The sequence below is a fragment of the Pyxicephalus adspersus genome, chromosome 4, assembly GCF_032062135.1.
Source record: "Pyxicephalus adspersus chromosome 4, UCB_Pads_2.0, whole genome shotgun sequence".
NCBI lineage: Eukaryota > Metazoa > Chordata > Amphibia > Anura > Pyxicephalidae > Pyxicephalus > Pyxicephalus adspersus.
Genome location: NC_092861.1, coordinates 100,522,876 through 100,547,615, shown reverse-complemented (window position 1 = coordinate 100,547,615; position 24,740 = coordinate 100,522,876). Strand labels below are relative to the sequence as shown.

General features: G+C 37.4%; 1 protein-coding gene across 5 annotated transcripts in view; it reads left to right on the top strand.

Moving 5' to 3' along the window:
• EDARADD (EDAR associated via death domain) overlaps nucleotides 1-24,740 on the top strand; it is a 77,491-nt gene that overhangs the window by 33,840 nt on the left and 18,911 nt on the right. For 4 of the 5 annotated variants that reach the window (XR_011920410.1, XM_072409160.1, XM_072409162.1 and 1 more), the window contains 2 exons: nucleotides 9,987-10,036; nucleotides 11,203-11,242. Coding sequence is in view for 4 of the 5 variants with exons in the window: in XM_072409160.1 (XP_072265261.1) it covers nucleotides 9,987-10,036; nucleotides 11,203-11,242 (90 nt within the window). In the remaining variant the exon portion in view is untranslated. Of the gene's footprint in view, nucleotides 1-9,983; nucleotides 10,037-11,202; nucleotides 11,243-24,740 lie in introns of all 5 variants that reach the window. The other variant, XM_072409161.1, reaches the window with a different exon arrangement.

Here is a 24,740-nt window from a genome sequence, read left to right as displayed (position 1 = left end):
CATGTACGCAGAAATTCATTCAGTGAGCTTCCCAGGACTTCTGCTCAGCGTTTTATTTTAAGATAATAGCAATCAGGTAGGTAAGTATGTTTTATTGTAAAGGGATATCAACTGTCCTTTTCTGCAATATATATCTGCCTGATTGCTAATTTTCAAAGTGCAACGTTAGTTCCACTTTATTACCTTTTGAATCATAGACGCAGTATGAGTATTCAGCTCAGGTGTTAAGGTAATTGCTTCACAACTTTTTTTTAAAAGCATCTGCACCTAGATTATTAGCATTCTTTAAAATGAGTTCAACGATGGAAAAACACACATAATCTTTTTTTTTTTAATGTAAATTTAAGTTAAAGATTTTATTATATATAAGAATACAACAATGTAGGATCACAAAAAAAAACACAAAACAAAGAAAACAAATATTAATCAATAACAGAAGAGCAGGCGTAAAATACAGAATGATGTCACAACATAAAAATAAACATCATGAAGTAAATACAAATGTACAGGAACAAAGACAAGATCACAAATACACCTGTGTTTTTCTAAACCTTTGTATCAATTATATCAATACACAATCATTACTTGTCTAGCATCAGTTAGAGCATTCTTAAATAAACGTCTTTACAAAATCAAAAAATGGGAAAAGAAAGAAAGGAAATAGAAGAAAAGATAAGAACAGGTAGAAATACAAGATCTCACTACAGCAACCACTGGTCCAGCTAGCCGTATTGGAAATTTAAATGAGCAACACAGAAAAAAATACAGGTAATCCGTATTATATAATATCGGTAGCAATAGGCTTAATCCCATGGGGCCCAAATTTCCTTAAATTTCTCCAGTTTATTATTGAGCCTAGCAGATAGATGTTCCATCAGCCGAATATCCCCTACACATGTCCTCAATCCCGCAACAGAGAGCAGAGTGGGTATTTTCTAATACACCGAGATGCGGCATCTAGCCGTTATGGGAATATGGGTCAAAAAAGCCTTCTTTAGGTTTAGAAAGTTTGTTTATGGGGACATTCAGCAAATGGGTCACCGGATCTAAACTAATAGAGGAGAAACGCACGTAATCTTTTACTGATAGGCTTTAAAGCTATTATCTATAGAATCAAAAAATGGATCACTGTGGGATTGGAATCCATTGTGTTCCATATGGATGATGTAGGTTTCTGCCTCAGACAAACAGAACCTGATGTTATCAGGGTCTTGTCTGATGAAACTGACTTTCAAAGGTAATAAATTCATCGTGGCTTTGAGAGATTCTTTGCAGGCCTGTATACCTGCAAGAAGTTAGCTTATGAATGCTATAGGGCAGCTGCTGCCATCTTTATTGTTGTCTGTGTGCTGCAGGAGCACTGGCACAGACATCCTGGATTACACACAATATCACATGTATCAAATTACAGGAGTGCATGTCTGCAGTAGGAAGAAATGACAGAATTAACAGTACTTTAAATGTTCCCATTTTGTATTTAGAGGTGTACAGCAGGATTACAGCAGTTCTAAGTTAGGTTAGTGCACATCCTACTAGCATCAAAGTTGACATCCTAGCCATACCCTTCTTTAAATTAAATTCACTGTGGCAGCACAATTGTTATGTTAGGTTCACTGCCCAGCTGCACCTACTTAAGCCTAAATTCACTGCCAAACATGTGACAAACAATAGCAAACATAGCTTCAGCTTTTGTTTCGAGTTTAGCCAGTTTCAATGTGATGTATGTCTGGCTGCACTGACAAATTTGCTTTCCCACCATGTGAGTGGTGGAACTGGCCGCATTCGAGAGTGACTGGTGGGTGAACACAATAATTGCTGCATCTCTTGCTCCTGCCCACAAACCTGGGCTCCTTCCCCGTGGCAACGGTAAGGTAGATCTCAGCAATCAAGTCCAACATGCCACTTTTAGCATACCAGAGCCCAACAATTTAATTATTTGTGAGGATTCAGGTGGGTGAAAACATCCAGTAAAGCATTGCCCATGGAACCCATTTACTCTTTCCCCATCAACTTTTTTATCCATTTTTTTGCCTGTCTTGTCTGTTTCCTTCTGCAGTCTATATCTAATAAACTTCTGTAGTCTGTTTTTTTTTGTATGTTTTTATAAATATATTTTTTATGTTAAAAAATAGTATTATATGTAATGCATGATGGGATTTAAATAAGATCAGTAGATTCAGTATATGGCCTGGAAGTTATTTTAAACAACTTTGTGTTTATGAACATCTAGCATTCTTAGGGCCATTTCAGACCCACGATAAACTACAGCGTTTTACGTTTCAAGTGAACCATTTTGTGCACATGGATGTGGTGGAACATGGTGTTGTTCTATAAAGCAAGAGTCACTCTTGGTTACATAGTAAGAAGAACCACACCGTGGCCAAAACGGTGTGCAAATGTGTTAGTAGCAGCAGTTTCTTATACTCCCTAGAGAGGCAAACTACATGTTTTCCATTTCAGGTATGAAAGTGGCCACAAGATGCTGAGTTTACAAAAATTATCCCAGAAGCCAGTTGAAATTTTAACGCCACTCATATATAGACAGACATTTGCTAGAAAATCTGCTTGCTATTGAACAACCTGCAAGAGCTTGGGTTATCTTTCATGTAATGTCTAGCACCTGCAAAATCAGAACATTATTAACATTATTTTGCACTAGGAAGTTAGCAGGGCTGTGGAGTTGGAGTCAGGAGTCAGAGACAATTTTGGGTACCTGGAGTCGGAGTCGATAAAAATGTGCTGACTTAGGCTCCTTAAAAATTTAAATTATAATAAAAAAAAACAACAAGTTCAAATGTCCTATTTCACAAACAGTAGTCATAGTTTAGTACTTCTCTGATGTTAGAATAAAGCCCAGTGCATAGAGTTGTATTTCTACTAGTGTGAAGTTCAGCTGAGCTATTATACAACATAACATTCACAAATATTGTAATCTGGATTATGTACATTACAAAAGGTGTTTTCATTTTATTTCAGATTTAATGTGTTTAACAAGTTCATTTGAGTGTAAACAAGTTTAATGATATAGGCGTAGGTGAGTGCCATGGCCTGATGTGTGTTCAGTTGTCCTGTCTGCACTCTCCATATATGCTCCCATCCAGGGCTGAAATTTAACATTATTTTGCACACCACCAAAATTTAACATTTAAAATTTAAATTTAAAATTTAACATTATTTTGCACACCACCAAAATTTAACATTTAAAATTTAAATTTAAAATTTAACATTATTTTGCACTAGGAAGTTAGTTAAGTGGCCCCCCTGGCCCTGGAGCCTCCCACTGGCCTGTCTTCAGCAGAAGATCAGCAAACAAAGATAAAGACAGCAGCGTCTGCTCATTTTCCTCTGTCTGCTAAAAGAGCTTAGACGAACTTGGAGGAACAGCTTTTTGGATTCAACTGTAAGTGTTCATGTTTATTTTAAAACTGCATGGCTGCTGTATTATGATGGAAGGCTGTGTGCATGTTTCCGGATAAAACTGCAGGGCAATGTGTATGTTTGTGTCTATGGTGCAGGAATGTATGATAGTTTGTGTATAGTGCATATTGTGTGTATGTTTCTGAGTAAAATGTAGGGCTCTGTGTTGTGTGTATAGTATATATGTTTGTGCATGTTTTTCTGTATAGGACAAATTATGTCAAGTTTAGTGCAGGGCTATAGCTTTTTTGTGTGTATAGTGCCGTGCTGTATGTATGTTTGCAATAGTGCAGGATTATGTGTATGTTTGTATTTAAATTAAAGAATATGCTAGTTAGTATAACATATTTTATTTTTATATTTTAGTGAAAGCGGCACCCCATTTACAATGGCAAAAAGTCTGTCAACAAACAGGATAAAGTCTGCTGTTTATGAGCACTTTACATTATCAAGTGATGGGAAACATTACATGTGCCAATGTATTCTTGAAGATGATGGTAAAAAACAATGTGATGCAAAAATTTGCAGTTTCAGTGGGTCTAACAAAAATCAACCTACTGGAGCATCAAATTTGAAAAGACGCAGCGTTTTCATCCTAAAGTGTTAGAAGTTGTGAATGAGAAAGATATCAATGAAAATATTCTATCTACCTCTGAGATAAAAAAATTTTCAGAAATCTACTGGAGACCAAACCAACTAAGAAGATTCTTTATATCTGACAAATTTACCATAACAAGGACACCAGAAAAATTCAAAAACCACAATATTGAAATGGTAGTAAAGAATATTGTACCACTATCCCTCTTTTCACAGCCTGTCTTTTTAGGCCTAAATGGAGAAATGGCTAAAAAACTTGGTGTTTCTCTGGAAAGAGAAAGTATAAGGGAACTTAAAATTGAAAAGGCTAAATTTAAAAAAGGAAGAACTATAAAAAAAGGTCTGAAGGGACATTTTGTCTTCATAAAAATGGATGCATACACACATCACAGAGTCCATTATTTTGCTATTAATGTTAGATTTCTTGATGAAAATAATAAAACAATAACACAAACCTTGGGAGTAAAGGACACCCAGGCACATAACACCAGTGACTATCTTCAGAAGTTAGTGGAGGATGTTCTAGAAGATTTTGAAATTAAAGAACAGATTTTTTGTATTGTGACAGATAATGCTTCTAATATGTTGAGCACAAATGAGAAAATGAATAGAGTAGATAAAGAAAGTGACAGACAGATAATAAAGGTTCTGCAAGTATTGGAGAAGTGGAAAGCGAAGAGAATAGTGCCATTTTGGATAACATTGTTGAAGAAGCATCTAAGTGTACTACTATTCAACATATGCGTTGTGCTGTTGATACTCTGCAACTTGCAATAATAGAGGCAAGTAACTGTTGCAGCAAGGGCCCCTAAAACAGATGCCATTTTGAAAAGACATGCAGGAAAAGGAGCCATTTCGGATCAAACAACACGCTGGCGAAGCACTTATTTGATGGTAAAGCGTTTGTTTGAACTAAAAGATATTCTTGAAGAACTGGACAAAGAAAATGTTTGCTTAACTGAAAGCCAGTGGACACAAGTAAAAGCACTGGAAAATCTGTATATGTCATCAAGAGTTTGCAATCTGAAGATTTAACACCTGGTAAATTCTTCTTGAAATGGAAGAGCTTGATATATTGCCTGAACAAAAGTGGAGGGTTATTAGCTGGTGGCATTGTATTCTCAATGGAGAAAAGAAAGAATCTCCTACTGGATAATCAAATCTTGTTAGCTGCTATACATGTTGACCCAATGAGCCGAATTTTGTTGAGCAATGACCAGACTGATACTGCAAAAAAAGCCCTCTGTGATGTAGCAGTTCACATGAAGGGATTACTACCTGAAACACCACCACTGGATGAAGCTATAAACACTGGTAACTCAGGATCACCCTCTTCAAATAAAGAATTAGACAAAATGGAATTTTCAACAGTAAAGGGACGTCGCATAATAGTAAAAGATAAACGACCAGAAAATATATAAATAGATTCCAGCAGGAGTTTTTTAAAGAATTAATGAAGTAGAAAAGTATCATCGCTCATCGAAACTGACTGTAGAAGAAGCCATCTTTGTTTATCGCAAAATTATTAGTGTTGTGGCTTGAACCGTAACAGCAATGCCCCCCACCCAAGTCAGTGTTCAAAGACTATTTTCAGCTCTAAAAATAATCAAGTCAGATTTAAGAGCTTTAATGAAAGAGGATCTGGCAGAAGCAATTCTGTTTCTTAGAACAACCCTACATTGAGTTAGTTTTGGATTGCATTTACCAGCTTTTCTACTCTACAACTATATTTCAAGTTTAATATATATATTGTTTTGGTTTTCCAGCTTTTGTTTTTGTTCATGTAGTTAAGCTTTGTTTTTGTTTTAAAGTACCAAAGAATGTCGTTCAAATTTCTAAACTGGTAAAGTTCCTGTTTCTGATTTTTATCCATGCTATTCTACTACTTTATAGCCACTTGATAAAAACAATAAATAAAACCGTATTGTTTTCATTTTTTTGTCTTTTGTTTAAACTGGCCAATACAGTAGAGCATCAGCTTCCTAGCCAGTAGTTCTGTGGTTAAATGGCGTGTATGTTGCCTTCCTTCTATTAACATGGAAAATAAATTAGTATATTACAGGGTTTCTCATTTTAATCTTCACACTTTTGCATTCAAACTTCACCCAAAAAAATTTTCACACTTGTCAAAAAATTTTTTTGCATTCAAACTTCACACATTTGCAACCAAACTTCACAAAAAAAAATTTAGACCCCCTAATTATTCCTAAATCAATACAATTATTATAAAATATAAAAAAAACACAATATTGATACTGATATAAAATAACAATAATGATTTATTATTCATTAATGGTTTCTCCTCTTAGGTATTTAGGCAAAAGGCTTAACATTTTTGTATAGTAATTTGAGCAATCCTGCTCACCTATTGTTAAAAATACACTTTTGATGCTTTCCAATAAAGCACCAAAATTAATTAGCCTATTTCTTCTTACTACTTCTTTCCATTTAGAGAACATGTTCTCAACAGGATTAAGAAATGGAGAGTATGGTGGTAAAAATAGGAGTTGGTGTCACTTACGTTCAACCAAGCTCTTTACCTGGCTAGTTTTATGAAAGGGGACATTATCCATAATTAGGATGGTATGCTGAACACTCTTTTCACTGAAAACATTCAAAACCTCATCAATAAAATTGAGGACTGCTTCTTGATTAAATCGTGCTTGTGACTTAAAGTAGGATCCCATTTTTTTTCCTCACACAACAAATTGAATAATTTCTGGAATGCACTCCAGCCACAACATGCACTGCCTATTGCCCAGTAGGAGATCTTCCCCTTTTGGTTCTCATTCAGATGTTAAAACCTACTTCATCAAGAAAGTAGATGTTTTTTTCCATCTTCCTTAGCAATGAGATCAAAGATTTTGCATAGCTAAGCCTTTCTTGAAGAGAGTGGGAATCATTGCACCTTGCAGGAATTAAAGAAGTTCTTTTTAATGACCATTGGAATTAATCAATGCATCTATCTATTGTTGAAATAGATACATTAATTCCAAATTTGGCAAATAATTGATCTTTCATTTCCCTGAGGCTTATTCCGCAATCTTCGGACATTAACTTGCGTAACTCCTTATGGGCTTCATCGAACTTTGAATTTCTCAGATCTCCCTTTGGTAATTTTTCTACTCCACTAGAAGATTCATAGGTCTTAATCATTTTGGTTATGGTTGTACCATTACAACCCAAAACCATTGCTATTTGGGATTTATTGATTTTTGAATAATTAGGGGGTCTAAATTTTTTTTTTAATTTTTCAGAGGAAAAAAGTTACAGGTATCATGATAAATAACAATAATAAAATAGCAACAATGAGGTACCAGGAACAAAGAAAGTAGGTAGCCCATACATTAACCCCCCAAGTGGTAATCCCGAGTGTGACTTGGGGTGGATTTTCCATGCAAAAAGCGGTAATCCTGAGTCACACTTGAGGTCGCTAAAAAACAATAAAAAACCCACTTACCTTGTTTCCTTGACGTCCCCCGGCGTCCTTCTCATTCCTGCAGGTCCTCCGGCAGCGTCTTCCTTCTTCAATCCTTTTCGAGCGTGTGCAGAGACGTTCTCCGGGGTTTCCCGGTGACACTGGTGCATGCGTTGGTTCGTGCGGGAGGTGCGGCGGGAAATTCAAATAATTTTGTATTGGATTCAATAAAAAATAACTGTATTAAGTCCAATACAAAGAAATCTTTATATTATATATATATAATACATGCTACTGTACAGTTATATTACATGTTTCACTATTTTTTTTAAACAGATTTTTGTCTTTTTTTATTTTTATTTTAAGTTTATTAATAAATTTATTAAATATTGGACATATATTTCGGTGAGTTATGCCTAAGAATTATAAGCCTACAATGTAAAATAAATTTCCATGCAAAAAAATGTAATGCTTTTGCGTGGAAATACGGACAAAAATAGACCGCTTTATAGGGTTTGGCCAAACTCATAAATAGGAAAACCCAGTAAATTGTTTAGTATCCATATGAATTGGTTTTTCAAACATTTCCACCAACAAGTCATTAACTTTTCTCCAATAGGAAGTAATACATGGGCAAAACCCAAAAGTATGGTGTAGGGTGCCAATATTAGAACCACACCTCCATCGTAGATTACTTGTGTTAGGAAAAATCCTGTGAAGAACCTCCTGAGTAAAATACCAGTGCATTATTATTTTATATATTTTATAAGCGGTTTCCTTATATATAGTGCACAGTGAACATTTCTGATCTTGCTGCCAAAGTATTCTCCAAATTTCATGCTTTAATGAGAAAAAAAAATCCTGATTCCATGATGCAATGGATCAACAGCCTCTGTTATCTTTACTTTAAATCCTTAACACCCAGTTATATTCTGTCCTTCTAAAAAAGCATTCAGCTTTTTACTAATCTATAGTACTTGCTGAAACTACTTCCTGAGGAAGCTGATTCCACATTTTCACAGACCTTACAGTGAAGAGTCCCTTCCTTATCTCGAGATTAATCTTCTTTTCCTCCAGATGCAAAGAGTGCCCTCTTGTTCACTGTTATGATCTCAAAGTGAATTATTGGGAAGAGAGTTCTCTATATGGACCATTTATATATTTATACAGGGTGATTATATCCCTATCATATGCCCTTCTCTGCACTCTCCAATTCCACAATGTCCTTTTTGTGAACTGGTGCCCAAAACTGGTCTGCATATTCCAGATGTGGTGTGACCATTGCATTGTACTGGGGCAGGATTATGTCTCCATCTCTGCAGTCTATTCCTCTTTTAATACAAGAAAGTACTTTACTAGCTTTAGATATTGCAGCTTGGCATTGCATGTTGTTATTATGTCTATGATCTACCATAACCCCCAGATCCTTTTCCATTTCTGACTCCCCCAAATATATTCCCCCTAGACAGTATAAAGCGTGCATGTTGATAACCCCCAAGTGCATACCTTTACATTTATCTATATTAAATGTCATTTGCCACTTGGCTGCCCAATCAAACAGTACATCCAGGTCTGCTTGTAGATTATAGACATCCTGTATGGACTTAATTCCATTACATAGTTTGGTGTCATCTGCAAACACAGAAATGGTACTTTTAATCCCAAACTCTATATCATTTATAAAGATATTAAACAGTAAAGGCCCTAACACTGAACCCTGGGGTACACCACTAATAACCTTAGACCATTCATTCATAATTCCAACTCCCTGGATGAAGTCTTTAAGCCAGTTCTCTATCCATTTACAGAGTGACTTTTCTAAACCATCTGTGGGGTACAGTGTCAAATGCTTTAGCGAAGTCCAAGTCTACTATATCAACTGTTATTCCACTGTCTACCTGTTTACTTACTTCCTCGTATAAAGAGAGAAAAATTTTTTGACAACTTCTGTCTTTCTTGAAGCCATGCTGACTATCGCTGACTATCACGTTTGCCAAATCATTTTGTTTTTCAGTACGACTAGTACTGCGCAATCCAATGTTTGTTTGTAACATGGGGAACTCCATACATTTATCCATAACCCTCCCCCCAGCTATCCCCAATCTACCCTCTACTAGTGGCTGACCCCTGACTAGCCTTTCTGCCACCTTATTTACCTGTCTCACCCCCCTCTGTCCTAGTTTCAATATCCCTCCACCATTCCCCTAAATCTTTCCCCTAGCACAGCAGACCCCCTTTCATTTAGGTGCAAACTATCTCTGGCATACAGGTTGTACCCCAATGAAAGGTCAGCCCAGTGTTTATGAACCCAAACCCTTCGTTTTTCCACCAGCATCGGCTGCAAATAAATATTGCAGTGACAGTGTGCAGCACAGACAACATATTTTACCTTGTACAGGTGGCGAGTGTAGGTTTGTTCCTAAGTTGACTTTGTATGTAAGTCGGAACAGGTAGATTACTTTATTAAATGCAATTAGTACAGATGTTTGTCTCAACATGCAAACCACCCCCTCCCCCCTTCAATCCATTTTTAACCTGATGTATTTCCCAGCAGATCATGAACCAGTTGAGGACACAGAGCCCAGCACACTATTGTTTGAGACAGTAAGTTTAATTTGCTAAAGATTTCTCCTATGTATTTCTCTGTCTACTGTAGACTGTATTTGCACAGTTTTTTACCTTTATAAATGCTTGTACACATATTCATATATAAAACTAAGATAAACAGTTTGCCGGAAAGTATAAGTCATGGCTTTGATCTTTTCTTACTGTTTACAGCCTGTTGTCAAATTCTCTAGCCACATCTTAGTGGATAGTGGATCCTAATAATTTTATGTAACTCGCTCTCACTACTCCCTATGCATGGAGATTTTGGTTACAGGCTATAAACCCTGTGGAAAACTGGTACCATCACATTAAGGTCAGTTTGTTTCTGGGGTGTGAGTGAATGGAAATTGTTTTTTATTTGCACACATAAAGCTTTATTGAGAAAAACATACATAATTCAGAAGGGCTATTAGGAGCAAAAACAAAAGGGAAAAGGTAAGACAACTGGATAGTAAATTACATAATTAAGATAAAGAAGGGGTACATAAAAAGGACATTTTTCACTGCAAAAGCATCAGTGTATGTAGTATAAAAATACACTGAAAATTTCAAAAAGTCACTAAAACTTATACCTTAAAGACCCAAATACAGTGCTTACCTCATTTACCTCCCTCTTTTACATGGTTTTATTTCATACAACCAGTGACTAGAGCAGTTTCTTCATGTAATTCAATAACCCACCCTTATAAAATCCTGTACATAGTTTTGATCCTTTAGTTGTTTATAGTAGCCATGTTCCATAAAGCAGCACAAAAAGCATATTTCATGCCCGGATCACAGTTTATGTTTTCCTGAGGGAATTTAGAACATTTACCATTCTATTCCAGAACTGAAAGATCCAGTTGGACTAATAAGATAACAATGCTCATTAGATTACATTATTTGTGTATAAATTAAGATATCAAAATCAGCAATATATGACAGACCCATACATAACAAATGTTGGGCATAAATGTATGAAAAAGATACCCTTTTTTACACTGTTGCTTACTGAGAGGTAGGTTACCTTATTTCTGGACATAGCCTTATGCAGGCATGAATGTGTTAAAGAGAAAAGGAAATTATAACAGCATAGTCAGTTTGTAAAAATGTAAAAGTCATGATGCAATTCTGATGTTTTTCTACTGTGATGCTATAATAATAGGCTGACTTACTCTTTACAGACAGACAAGTATCCAGTACAAGACACAGCACTTCCTAAAGGTAAAGCATTCCTCCTGTATTATGATGCATTAATATTAAAAAAAAAATCTGTCTTTGGCACAGCTTTTTGTTCTCCTTTGCCATAGCCCACAGGGTGTAAGCTTTCTGTATGTGGCTTTATGCTCCTATTAGGAAAACCAATTGACTTTTTGAAAAAAATGTAATAACGTCTTTAATTATTGTAATTATTCAGGGTTACTTTCAAAAGATTTATATTTGCTCCCTAATTATCTTAACTTAACTGGGATATCAGAGAGTAAACCTTCTTCTTGACTTGAGAGATTTCGTAATCAGAAAATAGGAAACAGTGGGGTTGATTTTCTAAAGTAGTTGGGAGTTCTTATGATGAGTGTTCACAGAGCTTAGTAAATAAGCTAAAGTGTTCACTTTAGTTACCCAACTACATGTAGGTAAATATCTTGATTGGACAGGTAAGAACGATATTATTCCAGCGAATGTGCACAGGAGTTAATTAATTCCTGGCAGCCAACTATGATGGGAGTGTACACTGAGTTACCTAAACCCTTCTGCTTTAAGTAAAACAGCTTCTCAATGGTTCAAGGCTTATTAAACATTAACTTTACAAAGTGAATAGCCTCTACTAAATGTAGTAAACAAATAATAAATCCCAGTGTGAAGGGCAGTTGACAAGTAAGCTGCAAGTGGTATTTCATCATCTAATTGTCTAAGCAAATGTGAGGACATGACACCTAAAATTATTTATTACCACTAATAGAGATATCCTGGACAATGCCTTAATTTGCTTTTGTATCCAAAAGGACAGCACCATCTTTGATCAGGCATGATCTATGGTCACCATCTACTACCTGCTGTGGGATGTTAACACAAAAATAACACAGTCATGTAAATTCCTGTGCAAGCTGCCTGTGCAGTTTTTGGTTGTGTTAACAAATGTCTGACACTGATAAACCCCATATCTCCAGCCTCTCACCTTGTGCCTTTTACAAAACTGCAGTGCTGCAGTCTGATCACTGGGGCAAAAAATGGAGGCAAAGCTATGTACACACATCAGAATATTCTTATATGATATTCATTATCATTTCAGGGCTGTAATTGGACGAGAATCTGGTGTGTGTACAGCGCTTGTCATTCAATCAACCGTCCAGGTGCATCCACGGACGACGAATGAGGAACGATTGTAATGAAAGTGAAGGGGATAGAGAGCAGCGGGTGCTGCTCCGTCATTCTCCCCCTCCCCTCTCCATAGAGCAGAAAAGCGCTGTATGTACAGCACCTATTAATGTGTCATACAGTCTTGTCTTTGGAAAAGATCATGAAAGATCCTTTCCAACGACAAATATTGCACATGCAGTCTAAGCAAATACTTAACTTCCTGCATCAGATTGATGAAACCATGTCAATTTAGGCACGGATACTGAATGGAACTAAGGGGTTGCTTTTTAAAGATTAAAGGTATAACTTCTTGAGTCTGTTTCTGTAAATTGTGGCTTGTCAGAAATGTATTCATGCAGGTATGCAGATTATTGAAAGGCTCACAATAGGGCTTAAAGCGGACATAAACTAAAATTGTTACTTGACATAAAGTGGTACACAACCCTTTTATGTAAGATAAAAATGACCCTTTTTTGGGGGGTTTAAAACCCTACAGTGATAATGACAGAATGGGAGCGCAGAGTGATGAATGTATCCCAGGAGGCTTCTGGCTTCTCCTTCTCCACATGCCTGGACCTTTTTCTTCAATGGGGGAAAATATGCTCAGTGAGATTGGCACTCTTTTTTTTTTCTTAATTAAAGCAGGCACCTCACCAGATCTTGTGCCTGCACAATGCAAGATCAAGTGACATAGGCAGAAGCAGGAGCAGGAAGAAAAAAGAAGATAGCAGTGTGTGGCACAGATGAAGACAGATAACAGAAGCTCTGGAGTTTTTTTTTTTTTTTTTTTAGTTTTTTTTTTTAGTTAGGTTATGCTTTAATATACAATTGCATCTGAATTATGTTTGATGTTTGTGAATGAGGGCACTTTGAGAAAATATGGTTCAATATCCACAAACTGATTTTGTGGATATCCACAACCAGACACAAGCTCTGTAGACAAAGTGGTAAGCTAATACCCATCATAGATTGCCCATGAGATACCTATTTAGTCTAATCTATCTCATGTCTCATCTAATAACTGTGTTAATATCATTATTGGAGTTATGAAATTTGGTAAATAAATCAATGATTGGGAAGTTTAGATATGATAGTTTGTCTCTTTTCTGATAAATTTGTCGATGGATTGAAGACAATTTAGCTAAAGGAGCCTTCAAGACATCTAAGAAGCTGACATAATTTTTCCCAAACATACACACCCAAATATGTGGTACTATTGTGTAAAGATTATTGAATACCTTTTCTCAGTTTTAAGTTTTTTTTTCTTTTCCTTTTTTTTTTTTTGAATAATACTATGGTGTGAAATTCCATTTCACACCATAGGCTCAGAAATGTCACATTCCCTTACAACATAATAATGAGCATACTGTAAATAAAGGGACTTTCCCTGAAATATTATATATTGCCCGAGGTGGGTGGCCAAGAACAACTTTAATTAGGCAGATGAAGTTACTATCGTTGTTCCTCAAACTGTCTCAAATTCTCAAAAATATGAGTTTTCTGTTTCTTTACTATTCTACCAAGAATGTGAAGAATATTGAATACCTTTTCTCAGTTTTTAGTTTTTTTTCTTTATATTTCTACATATTTTCTTTTTTTTTCTGATCAATCCTATGGTGTGAAATTTAATTTCACACCATGGGCTCAAAAATGTCTAAGGTTAGGGTCACACTCCCTTACAACATAATACTGTGCATAGTGGAAAAAAAGAGACTATCCCTGAAATATTATACGTTGCCCGAGGTGAGTGGCCGAAACCAACTTTAATTAGGCAGATGACGTTACTGTGGTTGTTTCTCCTGAGAACTCTCAAAAATATGAGATTTCTGTTTCTTTACTTTTCTGCCAGAAATGTTTTAAAGAAAATAGTAATTTGTCAAAAACCGCTGTCCAATACATGGATATTGGCCTTTTCAAATGGGAAGAGAGAACAGCCATTAATCAGTTACAAATAATTATATAGTTTTTCCCATTTCCCAAACCTACTGTATATCTAATGTCAAATCAATTTACTGTGTTGTTCATTTCAGATACCTTTTTGCCACTTTTGTTGCTTTTCAAAGTGGTGATAAGTTACTCAATTCAAATGGACAAAGTTTCTGATGCCCCTTGAAAGGTATTGGCTTGATTTATTAAAGTTTACCTGGGTGATCCAACAAACCTGGAATGGATTTCTTAAGTAATTTGTTTGGTCTAGGTTTTCTGGATTGCCCAGGTTCACCCACAACAGGCTTGAAGAGCTTTCATAAATTAGGCACTGTTATGTTACCTCAGTTCTCTGCTTTTGGAAGCCAGTTTGCATAGGAATAAAACCTGTTCCCACTTTGATAAATCTGGCATTAATATAATATAAAACAGGTTTCTTAAGGCCATGTTTAGACCTGTGTTAGAAAAACACAGTGTTTACTGCTTCCAAATGCCTACTTTGCAGAGGAAGGCATCTGGGACTGGTTTCAGGCTAAAACGCTTGCTTTTACAGACGCCTTAACAGGTTTTGCAAAAGGCTTAAACTGACATTTTGGGCCTTCTGGCAAAGTTGAGCTGGTGAAAGTAAAGGGAATGATTTTATTGCTCTTTACTTCCTGTATTCATTCCCAGGGTGCTGGTGGCCAGAGATCTTGTGACCCACTTAATAAAGGAGGCTTCTGCATATCAAATAAGCCCCCCACACCCAGACTCCTATTTCACCAACCCCTGGCCTGCAAATGCACCTGGCTGTCTTTGTAACCACATATAGGTTACCAATGCTCCTGGCTGCTCTTTGTAACCACATATAGGTTACCAATGCTTTTGGCTGCTCTTTGTTATTCATTTGGCCTACCAATGCACCTGGCTGCCTTTCTAGCCACATCAGTGCTAGCAATGCACCTGGCTGCCTTTTTAACCACATCGGGGCTACCAATGCACCTGGCTGCTTTTCTAACCACATTTAGGCTAGCAATGCACCTGGCTGCCCTTTGTTTCTCATCCTGGCTACCAATGCACCTGGCTGTCCTTTGTTTCTAAACTGTGCTACCAATGCACCTGGCTACCTATTGTTCCTTACCTGGTCTACCAATGCACCTGGCTACCCTTTGTTCCTCACCTGGGCTACCATTGCACCTAGCTGCCCTCCTAACCACATCTGGGCTAGCAATGCATCTGGCTGCCATTTGTTCCTCATCTGGGCTACTAATGTAATTGGCTTTCCTTTTTTCCTAAATTGGGCTACCAATGACTGCCCTTTGCTCCTCACCCAGGCTACCAATGCACCTGGCTGCCTTTCTAACCATATCTGGGCTAACAATTTAGTTAGCTGCCCTTTGCTCATCGTCAGGACTATCAATATACTTAGCTGTCCTTGTTCCATATCTGGGCTACCATAGCACCTGACTGCTTAACCGCTCTTTGTTTCTCATCTAGCCTACCAATGCACCTGGCAGCCCTTTGTTCTTCATCTTGACCACCACTGCACCTGGCTGCTTGTTTGTCCCTTATCTGAGCTAGCAATTCACCTAGCTGCTCTTTGTTCTTCATATGGGCTGCCAATGCACCTGGCTGCCAATGCACCTGGCTGCCACACCAAATGACTAAACCCTCCAAAATATGATGTCCCTCCTCCCTTTTCTCTTCCTTCTCAGTTGGGAAGAAATGTTTCATAATATCCATGCATGTTTTTTGCCCAAAAAGTGAAGAACATAAATGAACAAAATGAATGATAGATTCTTTTCACTTTTATTAAAGACTATAACACTTCTGAGTTTTCTCTAAAAACCTTTAGCTCAGCAAAATATTGGGCTGTGAATATCCAGCCTATAACCAGTAAGGACTTGCAGTCTGCAAATAAATAGGAAAATAAAGAGCCATATCATTCTTGTTCAGCTTGTTTATTTTAAATGTTTCACTAATACATAGTTACATAGTAGGTTGGGTTGAAAAAAGACATAAGTCCTTCAAGTTCAACCACTAGGGAAATAAACATATCCCAAATATAAAACCCTATGAGACATAGTTGGTCCAGAGGAAGGCAAAAAAAAAACCTGGTACAATATGCTTTAACAGGGGAAAAAATTTCCTTCTTGATTCCATGAGGCAATCGGATGTTCCCTGGATCAACAGTCACTGTTTTTTTTACTTTAAAGCCTTAATACCAAGTTATATTCTGTGCTTCTAGAAAAGTATCAAGCTTTCTAAAGCAATCTATAGTAGTTGCTGAAACTACTTCCTGAGGGAGCCGATTCCACATTTTCACAGACCGTACAGTGAAGAATCCCTTCATTATCCAGAGCTTAAACTTCTTTTCCTCCAGATGCAAAGAATGCCCTCTTGTTCTTTGTAATGATCTCAAAGTGAATAATGGAGAAGAGAGTTCTCTATATGGACCGTTTATATATTTATACAGGGGAGAATAGATTCAGTTCAGCTAATCTCTCAGTATAGCTAATCTCTCCCTATAGCTGAGCTCCTCCATTCCTTTTAATCATTTAGTTGCCCTTCGCTGCCCTCTCTCAAAATCCACAATGTCCTTTTTGTGAACTGGTGCCCAAAAATGAACTGCATATTCCAGATGTGGTCTGACCAATGCTTTGTACAGGGGCAGGATTATGTCTCTGCAGTCTATTCCTCTTGTAATACGAGAAAGTACTTTACTAGCTTTAGATATTGCAGCTTGACATTGCTTGCTGTTATAAACCATGTAAGTGGATAGAGAAAAGAAAGAGGTTCGAGGCTCAGAAATTTTCATGCAAAGAGTGAAGTGTATTGATTGAATATTTTATACATAGACCATCTAATACACAAAAACAAATAGTGTTTTTTTCTGTCCTGTTGAAAACACATCCTACACATGCTGTCATTAAGTCTATGATCCAGATGTGGTCTGACCAATGCTTTGTACAGGGGCAGGATAATATCTCCATCTCTGCAGTCTATTCCTCTTTTAATACAAGAAAGTACTTTACTAGCTTTAGATATTGCAGCTTGGCATTTAATGCTGTTATTAAGTCTATGATCTACCAGAACCCCCAGATTCTTTTCCATTTCTGACCTCCCCAAATGTATTCCCCCTAGACAGTATGAAGCATGAATGTTGTTAGCTCCCAAGTGCATAATTTTAAATTTATCTATATTAAATGTCATTTGCCACTTGACTGCCCAATCAAACAGTACATCCAGGTGCTTGTAGTTTATAGACATTCTGTATGGACTTTTTTCCATTACATAGGTTGGTGTCATCTCCAAACACAGAAATGGTACTTTTAATCCCAAACTCTATATCATTTATAAAGATGTTAAATAGTAAAGGTCCCAACACTGAACCCTTTGGTTCAGCACCACTAATAACTTTAGACCATTCAGAGTATGAATCATTAATTACAACTCTCTGGATGCGATCTTTAAGCCAGTTCTCTATCCATTTACTGATTGACTTTTCTAAACCTATTGACCCTAACTTGCATATTAACCGTCTGTGGGGTACGGTGTCAAATGCTTTAGCAAAGTCCAAGTACACTATATCAACTGCTATTCCACTGTTTACCTGTTTACTTACTTCCTCATAAAAAGAGAGTACATTTGTTTGACAACTTCTGTCTTTCTTGAAACTCCTCTATGTGGTTCTTTATCAAAGTCTCTAGGACCTTTCCAACTATGGAATTTTTACTAATGTATTTTACTTGAATGGTAAATAGCACCCAAAATACTTTGTAGTTCGTTTGGTAAACAGCATTAGCCATATAGACCAGATAAAGCCAAATATATAATCATTTTTGCTTGGTTGGGTTGATATGTAATCCAGCAGTGCTGATGTCATTGACCTGCTGTCAGCTAGCAGTTTATCTTTGCAAAACATAACACTCTAGGCTGGGTCTACAAGGACTGCTTTTAAAATGCATATAAGCGCTCCTACTGTGTTTATGTATGTTTTTACAAGAGTTTTAAAGCTTTTCTTAAAATCCTGGAAAAAACATCTAAACGTCTGTGACGCATTTTGCTGTGATTTGCCACAATTATACAAGCATTTATATGCAATTAAATTAAGCATTTATTTTAACCCTGGGGAATGAGTACATAATGTCCTTAACTCATTCCCTTAAAAGGTTGAATATGCCTAATAAAAAATAAGACTAGACTGTAACATTAATGTTAAAGTTAATTTTTTTTTAGGTGTAAACCAGGAGTGCCCAACCTACGGCCCGCGGGATGTCAGATCCGGCCCTCTCCCTATTCCCTCTCTGCTCTTTCTGCAGGTTGTCCTGTGGGGGATGGGGTGCATGCATCTCTTACGTATCTCTCTATGAGATCGTGCTGCCAGGAGAGGGAGCTGCTCCCCGCCCACCTTGTACTGTGAGATAATCGTGCAGCAGCTGTGTTTGTGTTCAAGTAGCTGTCATTAATCCCATGTATAAACCTTCATATCTACTTTACTGATTGTCATAGAAATGGGAAAATTTCAGGGTACACAGAGGACCCTAAGAGCTGCTACCTAACAAAATTTTAGCCATCTACACGTAACAAGTTGCCAGATAGGATTTTATGCTTGTGACCCCCTAACAACAATCAGGGATATTTTCACATTAAATAGGGATATTTTGGTAGCACGGTCCCCAAATTGAGTTTGCATGTTGGGGGCCACTCCCATGGTAATGAACATTAGGGCACAATTGTCTGTGCGCTGTGGTGCCCCTTAAAGTTCACAAAATTTCAAGGCTGCATTCAGGTTGGCAGTAAGGTTGCGATGCGGTTACCCATTCCTTGTGCTATGGAACCCTGGCTCAGGGGAAACGCTCAGTACCCTTCACTGCCACCTGGAATCAAATCTGCAGACACTGCAGTGCGAGGGACTGAGCGGCTGGCGAGCTGCCTGTTACACATAGCTGGACACTTAATTCTGTGTACCCCAATTTCTCTGGAACAGAGGGATGTTGGCAACTGGAAATGTGGTAGCCAGTAGGAAAGCCTTTCATACTGTGCTACCCTGTCACATAGCTTGCCACTTACCTTCTGTGAACCCTAATTTCTCAGGAACAGTGGGATGTTGGGCCCTGAAGATGATCCAAGAATTATCCATTGCAGAGATTCTTGTTTTGTCATTACTTTTATTTGGTGCATGTATGTTAGGGTAACAAGAAACATTTCAATTAAATTTAATTTTAAATTAAAACTATTCTAGCTTTATACATACACCTTTAACCCCCCTAGCATTCTAATTCTCTCCGTATTTCCACGCAAAAAGCGTTGCATTTTTTTGCATGGAAATTTATTTTACATTGTAGGCCTATAATTCTTAGGCATAACCCACCGAAATATGTTCAATATTTAATAAGTTTAATAATAAACTTTAAATAAAAAAACACAAAACTCTATTAAAATAAAAAATAAAATAAAAACAAAATAGTGATACATGTAATTTAACTGTACAGTAGCATATATAATATATAAATTAAATAATTATATATATATATATATATTATATCAAGATTTTTTTTGTATTAGACTCAGTACAGCTATTTTGTATTTTATATATATTTTATAAGTTATTTAAATTTTCCCGACGATCCGCCCGCATGAACACATGCACCGATGTCACCGGGAAACCCCTGCATTCGCCGGCAGGAGATCAGAGGAAGGAGACATGTCCCCAGGACCTGTGGGGACCAGTGGGATAACCTATAAGAAAAGGTAAGTACAGTTAAACATAAAGCTTTCCTCCATTGGGTTCTGCGCCACCCTGGAATTCTTCTTCACTGCTCATGCTTGAGATCTTTCCCCTCGAGGAAGGAAAATGCCCCTTCATGCTTGAAATCAGGCATGCCTAGAAGGAGCAGCCAAGAGCCTCCAGAGATGTATGACGTGTGTTGGTTCACCCTTTTTTTTTCTTTTTGAAAAAAGGAACATTTTTTTTACTTTGTTTACCCTTTATGTAAAGTAAAGTAAAGTAGAGTTTAGGCTCGCTTGAATAGATATATTTAACTTTTTCAGGGAATGAGAAAGAGGTAATATGTACCTCTGTACCCAGTCCCCTAGGTGGGTACAGAGGTACAGCAATACAGCAATACAGCAAGGAGAGCTCAAAAACTTGCCCCTAGGAAATGCCTTGGTGTAGACTAGCTAATTGGAATGCAGGGGAATTTCAAACATGGGCTCTGGGTAAACTGGGGAAACAGTGCAAGTGGACTGAGCATTACTATCATAACTGTGACAGAGGTCATTTTTTTGCGTGTACATACAACATAAAACTACAGTACATAGTATAGTGTGCAGTATCTATATCTGGAATTGTTTGAATTTTTCAAGTGAGGTTTTATTCTTTTCCTCTGGAGTGGAGATTTCCTGTTTCTCCCTTTCCTGGAACACAACAGACTCAAAGCTTTTTGCAAGAAATGGTCAAATATGAACAGAATAGGTGTGTTTGTTATCAAGCACACATTTTTTGGATTCTATATGTAGCATCTAAGTGCAGTTTGCCTCATCTACCGCCTCCATAGATTTGAATTGGTGCCACTTAGGCAAGTGTTTTTTACAAACGACTTTATTTCACAAACGAAGGGAAAAAGTAATTGGTGTTGGTTCTTGCCTTTGTAAACTGTAAACTGTAATTCTGTGAGCCACCTCTATGTTGCCTATAATGATCAAGGTAAGTGGATAGAGAGAGAAAGAGGTTTGAGACTCAAATTATTAGTGCAAAAATATTGAATTGTGTATTTTTCTATTCACAATTGGTACATATATAATATTACAATATTAGTTTTACACCATATATCCTGTGACCTGTTACAGTCACTGGGTTTGGATATTTCTCCTAGACATAAATGTTTCTTTATCAACAAAGGTTAGTTGCAATAAGACCTGTTAAGGTCACATAATTCCTGAGCGTTTCGCCAACTTGGCTTCTTCAGGGGTGTTAGTTATCACAATTATCTAAATAAACAAGCATACATAACAAAAAAAATAGATAAGGAGGTTCTATACAACAGTAATGATATAAGTACATGTATGACCAAGGTGTATGTGTGCAATGTGGATAATCTTCAGTAGTAGGTGAACATATTCTAATAGTACATATGAAGACAGGAACAAAGTAAATGATCAGTTTTATAATTTCATAAAATACATGAAATACATAATTTATGGTCAGTTTTATGATTGCACTGGTTTATATTTATATAGTATTACTGTAGCTGGGTATAAAGTGTGTATAATATATATATATATATATATATATATATATATATACATACATATGTTTTATATTAAGGTAACACTTACTGTATTTTAGAGGAGTTGATGTGGAAATGAATCCAGTAGATATGGAAATGGTATGGAAATAAATCTGATAGTGTGGAAGTAAGTCCAGGGGAAAGTAAAGAAGGCTATCGTCCCCAGAGGTTCATCTGTGTATACCTTGTAGTGTAAGTAATATTAGGTTGGTAATAACTTGGGAGGGGTAAGAACATAGTTAGGACAATAATATGGTATACACTTACTCTTTGTAGTATATGGGCAGAGTATAGGAATATTAATGTAGAGGGTCACTCAGTTCTAGGAACCAAATTTCATCTATAAAGTAAGTTTGTAGATAAAATAAGTCGTAGCATACCGGGAAATTAATGTTGGGCGATTATGGTATAAACTCCAATTGCATAAATAAGCCTTACCTAAACTTGCCAAGGTAAAGACATCTTGTTCTCAGAACTACATTATTATTAATTCTAGATCATGAAAAGGGTACCTACAGGTAGAATGGTACCATCAGAATATGCTGAGGGTCATAGGTGCAATTCTGTAATGGTGAATACTGGGAAGGTTTAGTTACTTTAGTAGTTATCCTTGGATAGAGGGGATATGTGTAGGAATACCTAAAGCTGGAGAACAAAGAGAGGGATGTAAATCCTGCTGAAAGGAAAGGCAAAGCTGATGGTGGAAGCAAATAAACTGGAGGTGTTTGATTTACCTTGGGTGGAGGAAGGAATGGAGTACGTAGTCCTATGGTGATGACCAGCAGTGTAAAGGTAGAGGGGTGTGGCTTGTGCAGATACCGCACAAAGCCATGCCCCCCCCCCCCCAAGCACATAGAGGAAAGAGACAGCCAGATGAGGGCATAACAAGCAGGTCCAGGGGAGTGTAAAAGCAACACAACTGCCTAAGCGCCCAAAAGGGGGGGCATTTGGTCCCTCATATGCTGTGATAGTATGAAGGGAAAAAGTAACCACTCATTGTAGGCTTTTTGCAAACACCTAAAAAGCCTAGCAGTGCCAGCCAGTTGCTGCTTCTGGGAGCCTAGTGTTTCACAGTAGGAATCCAGGGTCAGTAAACACTACAGTAAACTAGCACTAGTCTGAACCCTTAGTAAATGTTTTCTTCTTATTTAGTTCAGTGGTCACAAAAGCTTTCTCATAGCAGGGCCCGGTAACACAGAATAAAATTTTGCCTTGACCCACTATACACACACAGTACAGCTTACACTACCCTGCTATTCTCAGAAGCTCCACCTCCTGTCAGCACAGTAGCTGAGAACAGCAGAGTAGTGTAAAAGAGCTGGTGTGCTGTCAGGTGGCAGAGCTGCTGGGAATGACGGAGAAGTGTAAGCCTTACATATATTGTTCTGCCATTCTCAACAGCTCCTGTGTAAGCAGAGCTGCCTGTGCTCCCGCTGGTTGCGCGCCTGCTGTCACTCTGTCACTAGCTTTAGAGTAGTGTAAGGAGGGTGGTCGACACTCCCACTGCCGGCGCTTCTGCCTCCTGTCATTTGCGACCCCCAACTCACCAGCCACAAACCAGCATCTTTTTTGCTAGGCAGATGATACACACTATAGCTGCTATTTTTGAATTCTTTTTTCTTTCAAGGAAGAAATGGCAGTTATAGCATTTCTTCTGTTGTGGTAAATCATTGGACAGAATTTTTCACCAGATCATACAGTAATAGTTTGTATTATAAAGTGCATCCTACAGCTGGAATATAGACACTAGACAGTTTCTATATTCACTTTTAGCAATTTCATATTAATCGAAGCCTCCGCTAACACACAAAGACAGCAGTGCAGCCAGAGTTTGTCTTTATGCGAGTTTTAGTTCTAATATCATAAGATATTCATATAATTTCTTTAAATAACCTGGAAATGAATATGATTATTTATACCTTAATAATGTTAACACAGAATCAAGTTAAGAGTTGGCTTTACTTGAAAACCAGTTGTGCTGTAAAATTAAACAGAGATTGAGGTTGAAAGAATTTCCAGCTTTTTGAATAACATCATTGTAACGTCATTGTGTTGTAACCCATTTTGGAAGCTGTGTCTCTGTGCTGAATGCCTAAGGAAATTAACAGGAGGAGTTGCTAGATTCATGTATTGACATGTCTGGGTTTTTCATTTGTTATTAGACCTATATGAACTTTACAGAAAAGCATACTTAAATTTCAGTTGATTCAGAAAGAGAAAATGTACTAATTAAGCACAATAGAGGTGGCAATTTTTAAAACAGAATACAAAGGGACTATATTTTTCTAAAACACCTCCCTAGTGTGGTAAATTTTAAAACGGGGCAGCACAGAGTCCATTGTCGCAATTGGGGAAGTAGAGCCGGGTTTCCTTATAGATTTTATTCCTGTCCTCTCTCTTGGAGTAGCACACCACACACATTCTTGTGTGCTTTTGCTTTCTTGGGTTTGGTGGAATGTACTCCGGAAAATGACGAGCACTCACCATTTATGAAGCACGTCATCCAAGTTGATGTTGATTTGCATCCTCTTCTGGTGTTTGGTATTTCACACATATAGCTTCACAGATTTTCCATATGTATTCAGGGTGGGGTACAGGCCTGTCATTTTGTTTTTTGAATAGAATGTACGCATTCCACAGACACTATTCCACCAGATGGCGAAATATTTTTTTATAGCACTTTCTCTGTTGCTTTCTGACAGTGTTGTGTTTTCCCGCAGTGGACTTTCTGTATAGAGCTATGGACACAATGTGGTTACTGTCAATGGCGATGTACACATCCAGAAATGAAAGGCAAGATTTACTACATTCCATAGTGAATTTAAGATTAAAGCTGTTGGTCTGGATCATGTCCAGGAATTTGTTGATCAGGTTGAGAGGTCTCGTTCAGAAAAGAAGAATATCATCTATAACGTCGCCATGACAGAATGTGGGAGCCGAACTTGGAGGTGTTAATGGTGGTAAACAGCTCCCTCTCCCACTCGCCAAGATAGAGGTTGGCATATGAGGGAGTACTCTTCGGGCCCATGGCAATGTCCTGTATCTGAAGATACATGTTGTTGTTAAATGAGAGATTCCTTTCTCGTGGGGGATACTGCAATAGAGGGCCTCCACATAGATGGTTACAAGGACAGTATTTGGTGAAAACTGCACGTCAATGATGGATC